At 55.5% G+C, this 13,569-nt stretch overlaps 6 protein-coding genes across 6 annotated transcripts; 5 read left to right on the top strand and 1 right to left on the bottom strand.

Moving 5' to 3' along the window:
* Window positions 1–285: 285 nt before the first annotated feature.
* On the top strand, window positions 286–816 carry BKA78DRAFT_293023 (uncharacterized protein; the record flags this gene model as incomplete). The annotated part of the gene is made up of 2 exons (XM_066886142.1): window positions 286–333; window positions 403–816. 2 exons carry the CDS (start codon window positions 286–288, stop codon window positions 814–816), a joined length of 462 nt encoding a protein of 153 aa, XP_066748375.1.
* Window positions 817–1,752: 936 nt separating this feature from the next.
* On the top strand, window positions 1,753–3,964 carry BKA78DRAFT_350352 (Arabinosidase A; the record flags this gene model as incomplete). Its single annotated transcript, XM_066890977.1, has 6 exons — window positions 1,753–1,884; window positions 1,980–2,587; window positions 2,638–2,714; window positions 2,768–2,800; window positions 2,861–3,012; window positions 3,062–3,964. The coding sequence occupies 6 exons, from the start codon at window positions 1,753–1,755 to the stop codon at window positions 3,962–3,964; spliced, it is 1,905 nt and encodes a 634-aa protein (XP_066748376.1).
* Window positions 3,965–5,775: 1,811 nt separating this feature from the next.
* Window positions 5,776–6,420, top strand: BKA78DRAFT_293025 (uncharacterized protein; the record flags this gene model as incomplete). Its single annotated transcript, XM_066886143.1, has 1 exon — window positions 5,776–6,420. One exon carries the CDS (start codon window positions 5,776–5,778, stop codon window positions 6,418–6,420), a length of 645 nt encoding a protein of 214 aa, XP_066748377.1.
* Window positions 6,421–6,935: 515 nt separating this feature from the next.
* Window positions 6,936–7,665, top strand: BKA78DRAFT_307266 (uncharacterized protein). Its single transcript, XM_066887844.1, has one exon. The coding sequence runs from the start codon at window positions 7,122–7,124 to the stop codon at window positions 7,389–7,391; it is 270 nt and encodes an 89-aa protein (XP_066748378.1). The 5' UTR covers window positions 6,936–7,121; the 3' UTR covers window positions 7,392–7,665.
* Window positions 7,666–8,501: 836 nt separating this feature from the next.
* On the bottom strand, window positions 8,502–9,861 carry BKA78DRAFT_293026 (glycosyl hydrolase family 61-domain-containing protein; the record flags this gene model as incomplete). The annotated part of the gene is made up of 4 exons (XM_066886144.1): window positions 8,502–9,046; window positions 9,106–9,340; window positions 9,393–9,546; window positions 9,695–9,861. The coding sequence occupies 4 exons, from the start codon at window positions 9,859–9,861 to the stop codon at window positions 8,502–8,504; spliced, it is 1,101 nt and encodes a 366-aa protein (XP_066748379.1).
* A 2,429-nt stretch (window positions 9,862–12,290) lies between these two features.
* BKA78DRAFT_293027 (uncharacterized protein) lies at window positions 12,291–12,938 on the top strand (the record flags this gene model as incomplete). Its single annotated transcript, XM_066886145.1, has 1 exon — window positions 12,291–12,938. The coding sequence occupies one exon, from the start codon at window positions 12,291–12,293 to the stop codon at window positions 12,936–12,938; it is 648 nt and encodes a 215-aa protein (XP_066748380.1).
* Between the last annotated feature and the right edge of the window lie 631 nt (window positions 12,939–13,569).

Consider the following 13,569-nt stretch of genomic DNA (forward strand, 5'->3'; position numbering starts at 1 on the left):
TGTAGCCGCAGGCGGTTTGGCTAGACTGTTGGGCGTTCAAGCAGCTTAAGGCAGCAGCACAGAGCCTCAGGTACATGGGGTGTTACACTCCTGCATATGCTTACATTTTTTGCATGTGGCGTCCAGTGAGTGCACGACATTGTCTGCCATCGCTCCGACTATAAACGTCAGCATCCACGAGCCTGGACAGCCACTACCCTCTCCACGTCTTGCACAGAGCCGTCGTCGGCACGTGTTTCGATCTCTGTGAAGCAAAGCATCCGCAAGTCACCCTTTGCTCGCAACATGTGCCAGTTGTGTGGTGTGTTGGCCATAGTGGATCGGGACCGCTGGGTAGGTTCTGCAATATGCAACCCCACCACGCACTGTGGAGATGTGACGAGCATCAGCTGACACGAGCAGCCCAAACCGCTCGAACATCATGTTTCGGAGCTCAAGACGTCAATCCACCAGGCCCATCGTGATGTCGAGCTGTTCAACGAGCAGCAATCCGGAGATGACGGGTGCCTCCAGGAACGGCGCAAGTCGTCGATACGCGTCGCGCCCGAGACGCTGGCCAAGATGACGGCGGAAATCATCCTCAGCCTGCGGACGATTGTGACGCAGCTGGAGCTTCTGGAGTCCGACCGCGACGAGTGGTGGAAGAGCAAGGCACAGCAGCGACGGGAATGGGACGAAGGCGGGCAGGTTCAAAAGAATACGCAACTGCAGCTCATCAACAACAAGGCCAAGGACATGATACGAGACATGCAGACCAAGGTCGGCCTGTTTGCACGGTGGACCCTCGGAGTGCGGGATTTGGACGCGCTGGAGTGACGGCGGCCACCGACGACGGCACATCGCCTCGACGACCTTCACCACGAAACAACACCACCCACGTACACGATGGCGGAGCTTATTCCATTCAAGGCGGCGGGCGGGCGGGTAGATCTACTCTTGCGGCATCGGGAGCGGCCTTGATCTTGGCCTGCTTTCTTCTCTCCATACGTCTACCCCGCGGGGCCCCTCGCTCCGACGACTCTCGATTCCACCCTGGCAGCGCACTGTCGGCATCTCTCGCGTTGGGCTTACCCGTTTGAAGACGGCTCTCCGACAGAGGTTGCGTCGCCCGGTCCAATTCGCAGCCGAGCAACGATCATTCTCGGCCCAGTCAGGCGACCCGGCATATCATGCGCGCAGCTGGAAGCAAGATGGACCAAGGGCTCAGCAGCACACTGGCACAGGAGAACTCCAAGAGACTACTGCACCAACTCGGGGCCGCTTACTATCCCCTGTCCAATACTCCAGTTTTCTCCCTTCTCACTGGCCCGGTTCCTGGTGCTAAAAGCTTTGCCTAAAGGTCCCCCTCAATGTCTAATCTTTTTTCTTTGCTAGTCCACCGAAATACCAGGGCTGTCTACTTCTCTATTCCAGTTCCGTCTCTTGGTGTCCCCACAGTTCTTTGCGTCGTACACCACCCTCTACATGTACCCGAGTGCTGCCCCGCAAAACCCATACAACATTCCCTCTTTGGTGGATGCACGCTTCCATTCAGGCGGCTTCAATTCCCCACCAATCGTGCTTTGCTGACCATCCTTGTCCCACTTTTTCCCCGTGTTTCTGCGCTCGCCATGTTGCTGGAGACGATTGACCCTCTCAAGTACTTATTCAAGTCACCATGCCTGCGCTAGCGGTCGTTCGATCACTGCCCTTCTTTGTCGCAGCTACCTCTTCTGTTGGAAGATTGTCTTCCAGCCCTGCCCTGCCTACCCCATGAAGGTCCCTCGTTTGTCGGCCGCTGTGCCTTTTCTTTCGCTAATCAGCCATGCTGCGTCCATCAATCTGACTGTTGCCACGTCTGGTGGCAACAGCTCGACCTCGACGCCGATTGGCATCATGTTTGAAGTGCGCCTCTCAAAACTCCTCCTCGAGACTCCCCGACCCATGACCCTGTTTCATGCATTGTGCCAGCAATTGATCCCTGCTCACCTATACCACAGGACATCAACCATTCAGGTGACGGCGGCATCCATGGCCAACTTCTCCGCAACAACGGCTTCCAAGGCGACGACCAAAACCTGACGGCCTATGCTGCCATTGGCGGCGCCAGCCTCGCCGTCGATTCGTCCACCCCGCTCAACAGCGCCATCACGCACTCGCTTGCCGTTACCATCGCGTCCGACGCGACGGGCGAGGCGGGCTTCTCAAACGAAGGATACTGGGGCATTCCCGTCACGGCATCAACATACAACACCAGCTTCTGGATCAAGGGAGACTACAGCGGTTCGCTGACGCTCCGCCTCGTCGGCGCCAGCAGCGGCACCGTGTTTGGCAGCGCGAGCGTCGACGTGACCGCCACCAGCGACGATTGGACCTATGTCCAGACCACGGCGCTGTCGAGCGACGAGACGGCTCCCGATGCTAACAATGTGTGGGAAGTTGTGTGGGACGATGCGAGCGCCGTTGCTGGCCAGACGATCTATTTTGACCTTGTCGCGTTGTATGGTCCGACGTTCAAGAACAGGCCCAATGGTCTTTCGCAGAGGATTGCGGAGGTCATGAATGAGCTGGGAGGCACATTCTTGCGGTTCCCGGGCGGCAACAACTTGTAGGTTTTGCTTTTCCTCTACCCCTGATACGGCGCTGACGTTGTGGCAGGGAGGGCGCGAGCGAGGATAACCGGTGGAAGTGGAACGAGACGATCGGACCCGTTGAGGAGAGACCTGGACGGCAGGGTGAGTCGTGTTGCTTGCTTCTTGGAGAGGGATTCGAGGCTGACTCACAACAGGCGACTGGGGCTACGCCAACACTGATTGGCTGGGTAAGTCGATCTTTTGGCTGAGAAGCCACGCTTTTCGGATAGAGTGCTGATGCTTCCAAGGTCTGATTGAGTACCTAGAGTGGAGTGAAGACATGGGACTGGAGAACATTCTGGGAGTTTGGGCTGGTCTTTCTCTCGACTCGGGAGGAAACACCCCGCTTACCGGAGATGCTCTGCAGCCGTACATTGACGATGTGCTCAATGAGCTCGAGGTAAGGACCCCCTCGGCGTCTCATCGTCCTCCCCCTGACCATTTTGTAGTTCCTCTTGGGCGACAGCTCCACGACGTACGGCGCGCAACGTGCCGCTCTTGGATACTCTGAACCCTTCTCAATTCCTTATGTCGAGATTGGCAACGAGGACCACCTCTCCGGTGGTTGCGAGACGTATGCTTCGGAGCGCTTCACTCGCTTCCATGACGCCATTGCCGCTGTCTACCCCGATATCATCATCATTGCGTCCACCAATGAAGCCGACTGCGTGCCGTCGCCATTCCCCGATGGCGCGTGGCAGGACTACCACACGTACTCTGCTCGTGACGACCTGGTGGGACAATTCAATCTCTTCGACAACTGGAACCGGTCCATCCCAATCTTCGTCGGCGAGTACGCCAACCGCGATAGTGACGAGCAGCAGTGGCCGTACATGGCTGGTGGCGTGTCCGAGGCCGTCTTCCTGATTGGAATCGAGAGAAACTCCGATGTCGTCCGTATGTCAGCGTATGCGCCGACGCTTCAGCACGTCAACGGCACGCAGTGGGTGCCTGACATGGTCAGCTACGACGCATCGCCCTCGGCGCCAGTCAAGAGCACCAGCTACTATGTCGAGCAGATGTTTGCGGCCAACTTTGGCGACACCACGCGTGAGATTACCAGCGACACGGCCTTTGGTCCTGTGTACTGGAGTGCCACGGCTGGCTCGAGCTCCGGCGCGTACTATGTCAAGCTGGCGAACTATGGCGCGGATGAGCAGAGTGTGAGTATCAGCATTGATGGCGCGACGGGCTCGGCTTCGACGACGACGTTGAGCGGCGAAGAGACGGACGCGAATACGCTGGAGGCGCCGGACACGGTCGTTCCGGTGACGGGCAGTGTGGATGCGGTTGATGGTGTCTTTACAGTGACGATGCCTGCGTGGAGTGTGGTTGTTCTGAGCACAGCTTGAGGTTGCAATGATCTGAGTAGGATTGATAGAGGCATCCATTCTCAATAGGTAGTATCAATTGTCGAAATTTCCAGAGGGCTTAGCACCCGCCTCATACAAGCAGCAGTTCCACCCTCCCCTTCCGTTTCTGGCAACTTCCTTCCTCGAGTCGCCCGCCCAGGTCACGCTGGAGGGTGCTCCTTCCCTCTCTGCCTGCCACCTGCCCATCTGTTCGCCAGCTGCCTAGCGCCGCTAGTGGCTGCCCACGAGTACTTAAACCTCCCACCCTTCATCCTCCCTCCCTTCTTCTTCATCCTCCTCCAACTCTTGGTTCGATCCAAGCTGGTGGCCACGCCACCAGAAGCCCTTCAACAGGGCGGAGCACCCTCTTTACTCATCGACTTCGGGTTGCTCACAAGCTTCCGCTCGCGCTGGAGCTTGTGGGCTCTACCGTACTCTGGCGACGCAGTCCATCGCTGTTTGACGACACAGTTCAACACTGTTGAGTCACGCCCCGGCGACGCGGTCCAAAGCTTCACTCACGCCTCTGTCGACGCAGTCCAAAACTCTGTTGGCTCTTCAGGCGATGCAGTCCAAAGACTTGGTCCGCGGCCGTCCTCCAATTTTTGGACCCTTTTGGCCACCGAACAGGTGCCTTTGTTCACTTCGGTGTTCGCTTCCCTTTGCCTTCCCAGATCACGCGGTGGTGGTGGCAGGCGGCAGTGCAGGCCGACGGGTCATCCGGGCCTCTGGCGACGCAGTCCAAGACTTCTTTCGCGGCTTTGGCGACGTAGTCCACTTTCTTAGTCCGCAGCTGTCCTCTCAATTTTTGGAAACCCATCACCGCAGCACAAGCGTGTGCTGTCGCGTCATTCGAATGCTCCTCGGACACGCGATTGTGCTGACAGTCGTTTCCAGGTCTCAGGTCATGGCGGGCCCACAGTTCTTCGCTCTTCACTGCTTTCGCATTTGCATCCTCTGCCATGCTAACACTCGCTCCTTGTAGTCGATCAACGACCACGTACCTCGGTGTCATACTTGTTCAGCGCTCAAAGGCTCTGGTTATCGGCAAACCGGTAACACGCCAGAAATGCGCACCCTTTCTCCCTCTTTCTTTTCAACTCTGCCTTGGACATCAGCTTCGATGTTTGACACTACTCTGGTACGCCCCAAGTCTCCACTCTACTTTTTTCTGGAGCATTACTAACCTGTCAACAGTCAAGACCTGTTCAGCGCTCAGCCACGAGCCTTCGGCCCATTGACAAAATGCGCACTCGACTCCCAATGCTCGGCGATTTCTGCCACGCAAAGCCTCGGAAACAACAACAACACTCGGAGTGGTGCCGTGAGGCGCCCTCAATCAAACAACTCAGACCGTTTCTCACTGCAATATCGTTCTTCGGTCTACCGACAGCCGTCCTCCAGTCAATCATAACGCCTTCCCAGGGTCGCCCAAACGCGCCCTGCAATCAAAAATTTTAGTTCAGCGCTCTGAGCCTCTAGCCGTGGCCGTAAAATGCGTACTTGACTCTCACTGCTCGCTGAGCTTTTCGCAAGCACACCCTCGGAGCTTGTCTCTTGACAGGTTCTTACGACCACCTCTTCTTCGCAGAAACCCCAAGGCGACATCTCCCTGCGGGCGGTCGTTGACCCCCTTACTCGGAGTTTGTCTTCGTCAGTCTCCCACGGTAACACGCCCTGAGAGTGGTCGTTGGCCCTCTCCTAAACCCAAAACTCCAAACGTCAGTTCAGCGTCTCTGAATTCCAAAATACGCGCGCACGACGCGCACGCACTTGACTTCCTGCTCTCGATTCACCATCTTCGGCACACAATGCTTGGATGCTTCTTCACACGACAACAACAACTTGCGGCCATCGAAGCGGGCCTTGTTCTGCTTGCGGACGCCGGGTGTTCAGCGCTTACTTCCCACATGCCTTTGGCTTGGGACAAACGCGCGCTTGATTCCCTCGCACCAAAAAGCCCGTTCTCTAAAACAGGTGTTCAGCGCTCTACCCCAGCGGTCAAATGGCCTGCTCCCAAATGCGCATTCGATCTCCTGCACGTCTTCAATCGCACTCCAGCGAGATTCACCGCATTGGCAAGGCGACACTTCTTTCTGGGGAGGCGCAAAATCTCCAGTCGCTGCTTTGCCGCCGACCCCATTTCCCTTCAGCATGGGTTCAACGCTCCCATGATTGTTGGTCCTTGGGAGGACCAGCAGCAAAAAATGCGCACTTTCTCCCTCTACGCCCGAACGACAACTCCCGATACGTCGAAGCGATTTCTTCTCACGAAGAAAGGGCGGCGGTACGGCCTCTTCATGGCCCTGTGGAATCCTCAGGTGGCTTACACAGAGCTACCGCCTCCGCGGCATGATTCGACGTTTCGCACACCTGGTACTCTGGTGTTCAGCGCTCACCTAGGAGTTGGTATGCCTTTAGCGCCTATATACGAGGCTGTGTGCTACTACGCCTGAACTAATGCGTCCTTTTCCCCTTCTCAACTCTCCCTTTCAACGTGTTCAGCGCTCACGTCTACGGTGATGGTCAGCACCCCCGCCGTAAAAATGCGCACTCGATTCCCTCCAGCTCTCTCAATTCTCCCGTCAACATCTTGTCAAGGTGTCCGGAGCCGACGTCCACGGCCTGCGCCAAAAGGCTCTGGTCGTCACCGCGCAACTCGCCTCCTGACAAGACCTCGCCTTGTGTTTGCCGAATTCGACGGTCGACTCTTTCCCGGGACATGGACAATAGCGGCGGCAAGGCTTCTCGATGGCCCAGTGGGACTCCTCACCTGCATGGCTTCGATAGAGCTATCGCCCCCGTCACCATGTTTAGCGCTCACACTCGTGGTCGAGTGGTAGTATCGGCGACTATTGTCGTCGGGCAAAAAATGCGCCTCTTTCTCTCCTCAATACTTCCCTTCAACGTGTTCAGCGCTCACGTCCACGGCCTGCGTCAAAAGACCCGCATTTACCTCTCCATTCTCGACATTGAATCTGTCTGGTCAGCGGCGAAGCATCACTTCTTTCGAAGCAGAACAGCTTCCAATCTCAACCACCACAATCAGTGTTCAGCGCTCACGGCTTTCCCGGCGCCAGTCGTCGCCGCAGAATGACGATGCGCACTCTTGAAATCCCTCTCGAGTTTTCCAAATCTCCCATCATGCTCAACGCTCATGAATCTTAACGGCTACCGTCCCTTAGGAGTACCAATGCGTACCACTTTCCCCCTCCCTACTTCTCCAATCCTCTCAACAGTTTCGAAGTCGACCCTGTCAAGCCAGCGGCGGAACACCACTGCTGCGGTGGTACGACAGCGTCCGACGTCGACTCCGGCCGCCTCCGACGGATGTGCTCGCCTTCTGCTGTGTGTTGGCGGGCGCGTCAAGGGCGGTTTCTTTCCACGTCACGCAGCACCCCTCTGGCCCGGGCGAAATGGTTGGTAAGTTTCTTCCTCTCTTTTCTTTATGTTTGCACTACCCCTTGCACTTCGATACCATCCTGATGGCCCGCCATGACCTATGCACTGCGACGACCTGAGGCATTCGGAGGGTCAATGAGGAGATCGAGGCGGAGAAAAGGGTGGCGGATCACGGCATGCGATTGTTGTTGCGGGCGGAGTCGGAGCTGGATGGTCATTAGACTGCGGATGGAAGCGGTGGTTTCACGTGGACTTTGAGGTTGCAAGGTTTATGGAGAGAAACATTTGGTCAAGTCAAGGCGAATACGAATCATGTGTTCCAAAAATCTCTCAAAAATCTCTTGCTATAAACGCTGAAACTGATTGTCTGAAAGCTCCCAGGCAGCCAACTTGCTAATGAAGTCAATCGCTTCCATGCGCTCGCCCGAAAATACAGCCCCATCAATGCCTACCGAATTGATACCAGAGTAGTGGACTTGACTCGAAAGTCTTCATGTAGGAAAGCCGCCGCGGAGAAGTAGGATCAGTCACTGCGTCTCTAAGGCGCGTACTGCAAGATCAAAGCAGCAATGGGTGTCCCGTTCGATGAATCGCCGCCCATCTAAAGGCTCCCTATCGCTCGTGGCAAGCTTATCTAACAACTTCAGGGGACATCTGGCACTCAAAGTGTCCATAGCGACCAAGGAGGACTAAATAACAGGAAGTTTCTCGAGATTCTGATGGCTAAGTGCTCTAGCTGTAAACGCGGTACCCGAACGCTCTCCGTAGCTACGGCTCTCGGAAGCTCCTAGACGACTGCACTTGGAAGACTAGACTTGCAGGAAAAGAAGGGGATTGTCTTTCTCAGAACAAAGCACAACAGAACGGATCACATGGAGAAGAAAGTTGAGACTTAAGAGCCCTTTTTTGGAAAACACCAACACCGCTGCGCAATGCATTGATATATATACAAGGAATACAAAACAATCAAGTCCCACACCGTCAGTTCGACGCGTGTAGGCGCGGTTCCCTGTCTCCGAAGAGACGAGAGACAGAATCAAAGGAGTCAACCTCTTGGCGTCGTGACCCGTCACTCGGCAGTGTACAAACAGTCATACTGTAGCAACAAGCCTAGTCCTTCTGACGTTAAAGCTGTTTAAGCAGCAGTGACGGTGACGGTCGTGGTCTCAACGTTGGTCACGTAGACAACCTCGGTGGTGGTCGAGATGTAGTTGCCACCCGCAGCAGCAGCTGAGGAGGGAGTGACAGCGGCGGGGGTGGTAGCGGGAGAAGTAGCAGCAACGGCAACAGCGCTGGAGGTGGTCTCCTCCTCGTCGTCATCGCAGTCGTACTCGTCCTCGTCATCAGCGGTAGCCGACGCGCTGGGCGAAGCGGCAGCGGCAACGGGGGTCGAGGACTGAACAACGGCAACGCTGGAGGACTGGACGGCCGCGGCAGCAGAGCTGGCGGCAACGGGGGTAGAGACCGCGGCAGCAGCGCTGGTGGCGGCGACGGACGAGGCGGCCTGCGTGGCGGAGGCTCCGCTGCTGGCGCCGTCCCAGACGGTGGGGCCGGGGATGGGGTAGGTGGAGAAGTCGCCGTAGATGTTGAACTCGATGCCAGCGTCAGTGGCGCTGTAGGCACCGGGGAGGGAGACACCCGAGGGGAGGCTGGTCGAGCCGCTGCCGGTGACCTTGACCTCTGTTATTCGTTAGACTAAAACTCTTTCTTGGACTTAGTTTGCTCGGATCAACACTTACGGACACACTCCATGTAGAACTGAGCACCACCAACATTTGAAGCTTCGTGGAGAGCAATGATCTCGGGGCGGAGGAGGTAGTTTCCAGCGGCAATGTCGGGGATGGTGACGTTGTGCTTGCCGTCGTTGGCAATCAGGTTGTCAACGGCCCAGGTGTCGTCGCTGGCGTTGTAGCCCTCCTCTGCGAGCTTGACCCAGTTGGTTCCGTTGCCGCCCTTGTCCTCGGGGGCGATGTACTACAAACGCGTCAGTCAAGCAGCATACGGCAAACGCAGCCAGGAAACCTACGGTCATCACCGGTCCCTTGTGGCTGGAGGCGATGATGTCGTCCGAGGCATCGCGGGAGTTGTGGTGCCACTCGAAGGTAACGACATCTCCGGCGGCGACCTCGAGGGTCTTTGCGACCTGGACGTTGTTGACGTTGCAGGTGATGTCGGTGGAGCTGTCAAGTCAGTTAGTAGGTTGTCAAAATATACTTGATGTATGCGCTCGAATGACTCTTGAAAAGCACAGCAGAATCCGCACCCGATCACTCCTTGAGATCCCAGAGGACAACAAAAAAGCACAAATGAAGGGGCTATGAGACATACGTGACATCCTTGACGGGGTCGTTGTTGGGAGGGCTGCGAATGTATCCGCTGTCCGAGTTGCCCAGACCTTGGTCAACGCCGTTGATCCAAACCGCGTAAACAGTGGTGTGGGCATAAGCCACCTTGGCCGCAGCTGCCAGAGCGAGGGCACCGTAGGTAGTCTTCATTTTGAAATGTGAAAGAGTGTCGGTTGAAAGAACGAATGTAGACGCAAATGCGCAGCAGCGTCGAAAAGGAACGATAAAGCAGGACTAGCCGGGCTTGTTGTTGGAAATGTACAACGACCAAAGATTCTCCATGCTCTTATATACAAGGCATCGCGCCCGCTCCCGTCGGAAATTGCCAGTCTGGAGCCGGGTGGAGTGAGCCCAGCGCACTCAAAGTCGAGGCTTTTGCCAAGAGTTGTATAGCATTCGCTAACGCTTTTCTGCGCTGATGCGGCGCGTGCTTTTGGCAATGGGCGAGTTGAAAGAGTGTCGAGTTTCATATATTTGCAACGTGCAACTCCACATCGCGGTACAAATGGCCGAGATAGGACAAGGCTGAGGGTGTTGACCAATCGCTTCGCTGTTGAAACGCAAGTGCCCATGCGCGTGGTCTTTGCGTGCTACTCCTTTCGCCGCTTAACGAGATGATGGAACAACACTTTGCTCCTGCTCAACCGCAGAATGGGCGGTAAACCAGCAAAAAGGAGTGGTCACGGTCGCCAAGGTAAACGCCTGCTGTGCCGTTCTCTTCAAAAGATCGTGGCTTGTTTTCAGAATGGTTCGGTTCGACGGTCCGCCATTTCCGCAAAAATATATTTTTCTTTCAATCAACGGCCTTGTTCGATTTCTTTGCTTCGTCCAAGCTTTTAAGTCTTCTCAACGGTCTTTTATTGAGAGGGGCTTGATGAAGAAGCGGTCCAGCAGTCTCCATGATCTACGGCAAGGGGTCGAGCAAAGATCCGGAGGACGGTCGGTGCGGCATGGATGAGACATGATGTTGAACATGGATTAGATGGTTGCCTTTAATGGGAGCAGTTTTTCCGCCCATGCTATCGGTGAAGGTTGGCCTCGTTGTTGGCTGCACATCGTCAGCGCCGAGGAAGCCCGATAGTCTTGAAATAGATATGTGGGACGAGGACATCAAATATGCTTGGCAGAAAAAAGAGTCAGCTCCTCTGCGTGCCATCTGCCTTGGTTTTCTTTGGCCAAGTGATCTTGTTGAAGGCTTGATCGAATCTTTTTAAGCTTAACCAGAAGGATGAGAGCCGTGGCCATGTGCTGCGCGTCGGCAGATCTTTTTGAAGATTGGGCGGCAGCTTCTAGGGCCAACTTCGGAACATTATTCATCCTCCAACAACATCCATCTCTCTTCCAGGACCAGTTTTCGCAATATCATCAACACCATGTCCTCTCCTCTGGAATCATCGTTGAACTATTTCCTCACTCACCGTGCATATCCCAAGACATTCTGCCCTTCGGAAGTCGTGCGCGCTCTGTCCAGCCAAGAACTTACGGCCGAAGGCGCGAAAGAGTGGCGTGAACTCATGCCGAGGATCCGTCAGGTGGTTTGGGAGATGCGAGATCGAGGAGAGGTTGAGATACTGCAGCGTGGAGAGGTTCTTGGTAACCACGTGGGCGTGGATGACGTAAAAGGTCCAATCAGAGTCAGAAGAGTGTCTGGACCGGATTGAAGCTGGGGAGTGATCAGAGGCCCCTGATCGATTGAAAGACCATTGGCAAAAAGAAAGAAGGGTTCTTTACGCAGTACCTGAGCCACATTCTCTGTGTTAGTCGACAAGTAATCGCTTCGAGAATGCAAGCGTGGCGGATCTCCGAATCGCCTCACCACACGACAAGCACAAGATCGATGAGCTTTACGCCGCCGAGATACTCAGATCGTGGGCTTTCCAGCAGCTGGAGGGTGTCTGCAATCGGTCGATGTCTGGATTGCTCGCTACAGTCGCCCTCCGATCAAGATGACCGAGTTGCAAAACCTCTCCTCAAAATACCAAAACCAGAGGAGCTCTGAAACCTGGCTGCATTGGCTGTTGGAAGTGGTTATCCTTCGTCGGAACGGTTTCCCTCTATCCAGTCATCTTGACTCGAACCTGGGGATGTGCTATCGAGCGCCAAGAACCGTCGGGAGTCGTTGACGTTTCAAGCAAGCAAAAACTGTATGTGTCGTACGGCGTAGCTGTTGTGATGGGTTCCGTGATGTTTCATGGAAGTTTCAATGTCCTGATTTTGTACCTAGAAGCCGGCTGCGTCTCAGGTATTGGCGTCCAAGTAAAACATCCTATCTCGATGAAAATTGCATCAATGAGGCGTTTTGAAGATTTGCATGCGATGGCGATGTATGAACAATATTGAAGGAGAATTGTATGCAGAGGAAGAGTCGGCGAAGGACAGAAGGTAAAGTCGGGGCAGTGACGAGTCGTAAACTTAAACCCGGCCTATTGCCGGCGCTAGCGGGTCTCTTCCGCTCAAGCTTCCTGCCACTGCCATCATGAACCAACATCACTCAACATCAATTCCCATACCGCTCCAATCCACTACCCGCCGTCATCAAACACGCACTCCTTCTCTTCAATCTTGAGTCCGAAGTCATCATGTCCGACAACAAAAAGGCCGGGGCCTACGGCTCCAACTCCGCGTCCGACACGTCCTTCCGCAAGACCTGGGATCGCGCCGAATACGCCCAGCGCGCCGCTGACCACGACTCCAAGATCAAGGAAGAGGGCAAAGCGCGATATGAGGCAGCGCTGGCGGGCAAGAAGTACGTGCGGCGCGCGTCGACGCCGCCCGACGCGAAAGAGACGGAGGCGCGAAAGACCAGACTGGATGTTGGGTCGATGGTGGGCAAGACAATGCTGGTGCCGGCAGGCAGCGCCGTGGGCAAGCGCGGAAAAGGAGCTGGATTCTACTGCGAGGCTTGCGACTTGACTTTCAAGGACAACTTGCAGTTTGTGGAGCACTTGAACAGCAAGCAGCACTTGGTGGCGACGGGCCAAACAGGCGAGGTGAAGCGCGCGACTGTGCAAGAGGTACGGGATCGCCTTGCATGGTTGAAGAGGAAGAGGGAAGAGGCCAAGCAGGAAGAGGTGGTCGATTTGCAGGCACGCTTGGAGAGTGCCAAGGAGAAGGAGGACCGCGAGCGCGAGGAGAAGAGAAGGAAGAGGAATGAAAAGAGGAGGAAGACCAAGGATGGTAAAGGACACCAGCAAGACTATGACCCGAGGTCTGGCATCATCGCATGAGGCTGTGAGGCTGCAAAAGAACCGGAAAGTCAATGAACAACATGATCTGGAGAACCTAGGCTTGCGCCGTCGCCCCCGAGGTCTATGGTGTTAGCAATCCCATTTACTACCGAGCGTTGTCACAACTTCATCGGCGGGGCCCTCACATCGATTGGAGCCAGCCAGCAAAGACGCATGCAATACACCACGTCCAAACCTACGCGTCCTTGGATGGCCTCACACAATGCCTCTCCCCCATCAGCGGCTATAGCTTCCGAAATGGCTTCCTCATGCCAATGGACCCAGCATGTTAAAATCAGGCGACCCGCCAAAACGCCATCTACGAAGCTTTCACTCCACCTCCGCCTTCAAAATCAGCCACCAATCGCTCCTCTACGATCCCACAGCAGTGGCTCCAGGGACACCGACACGATGTTGCCAACCTCGACGCAAGTGGCTTTGCATAGACCTCTCAAAGTCATGGCTGTACGGGACGCCGCATCGGCCGGTGGCGTCGCCGAGATGAAGCAGCGTAGTTTGACCGACGCGATCAATAATCCAGACCAAGAGAGATGATCAAGTCCTTTTTTGCAAAATACCAAGTATTTGTCGACGTGCGCTTCCTGGAAGAGCTGTATTCGGGCAAGCCTTC

This window comes from Phyllosticta capitalensis, assembly GCF_038381095.1.
Source record: "Phyllosticta capitalensis strain CBS 128856 chromosome Unknown BKA78scaffold_2, whole genome shotgun sequence".
NCBI lineage: Eukaryota > Fungi > Ascomycota > Dothideomycetes > Botryosphaeriales > Phyllostictaceae > Phyllosticta > Phyllosticta capitalensis.

Excerpts from the sequence above, each read along its gene's own strand:
- BKA78DRAFT_307266 (XM_066887844.1), top strand. The coding sequence starts at position 7,122 with ATGAATCTTAACGGCTACCGTCCCTTAGGAGTACCAATGCGTACCACT.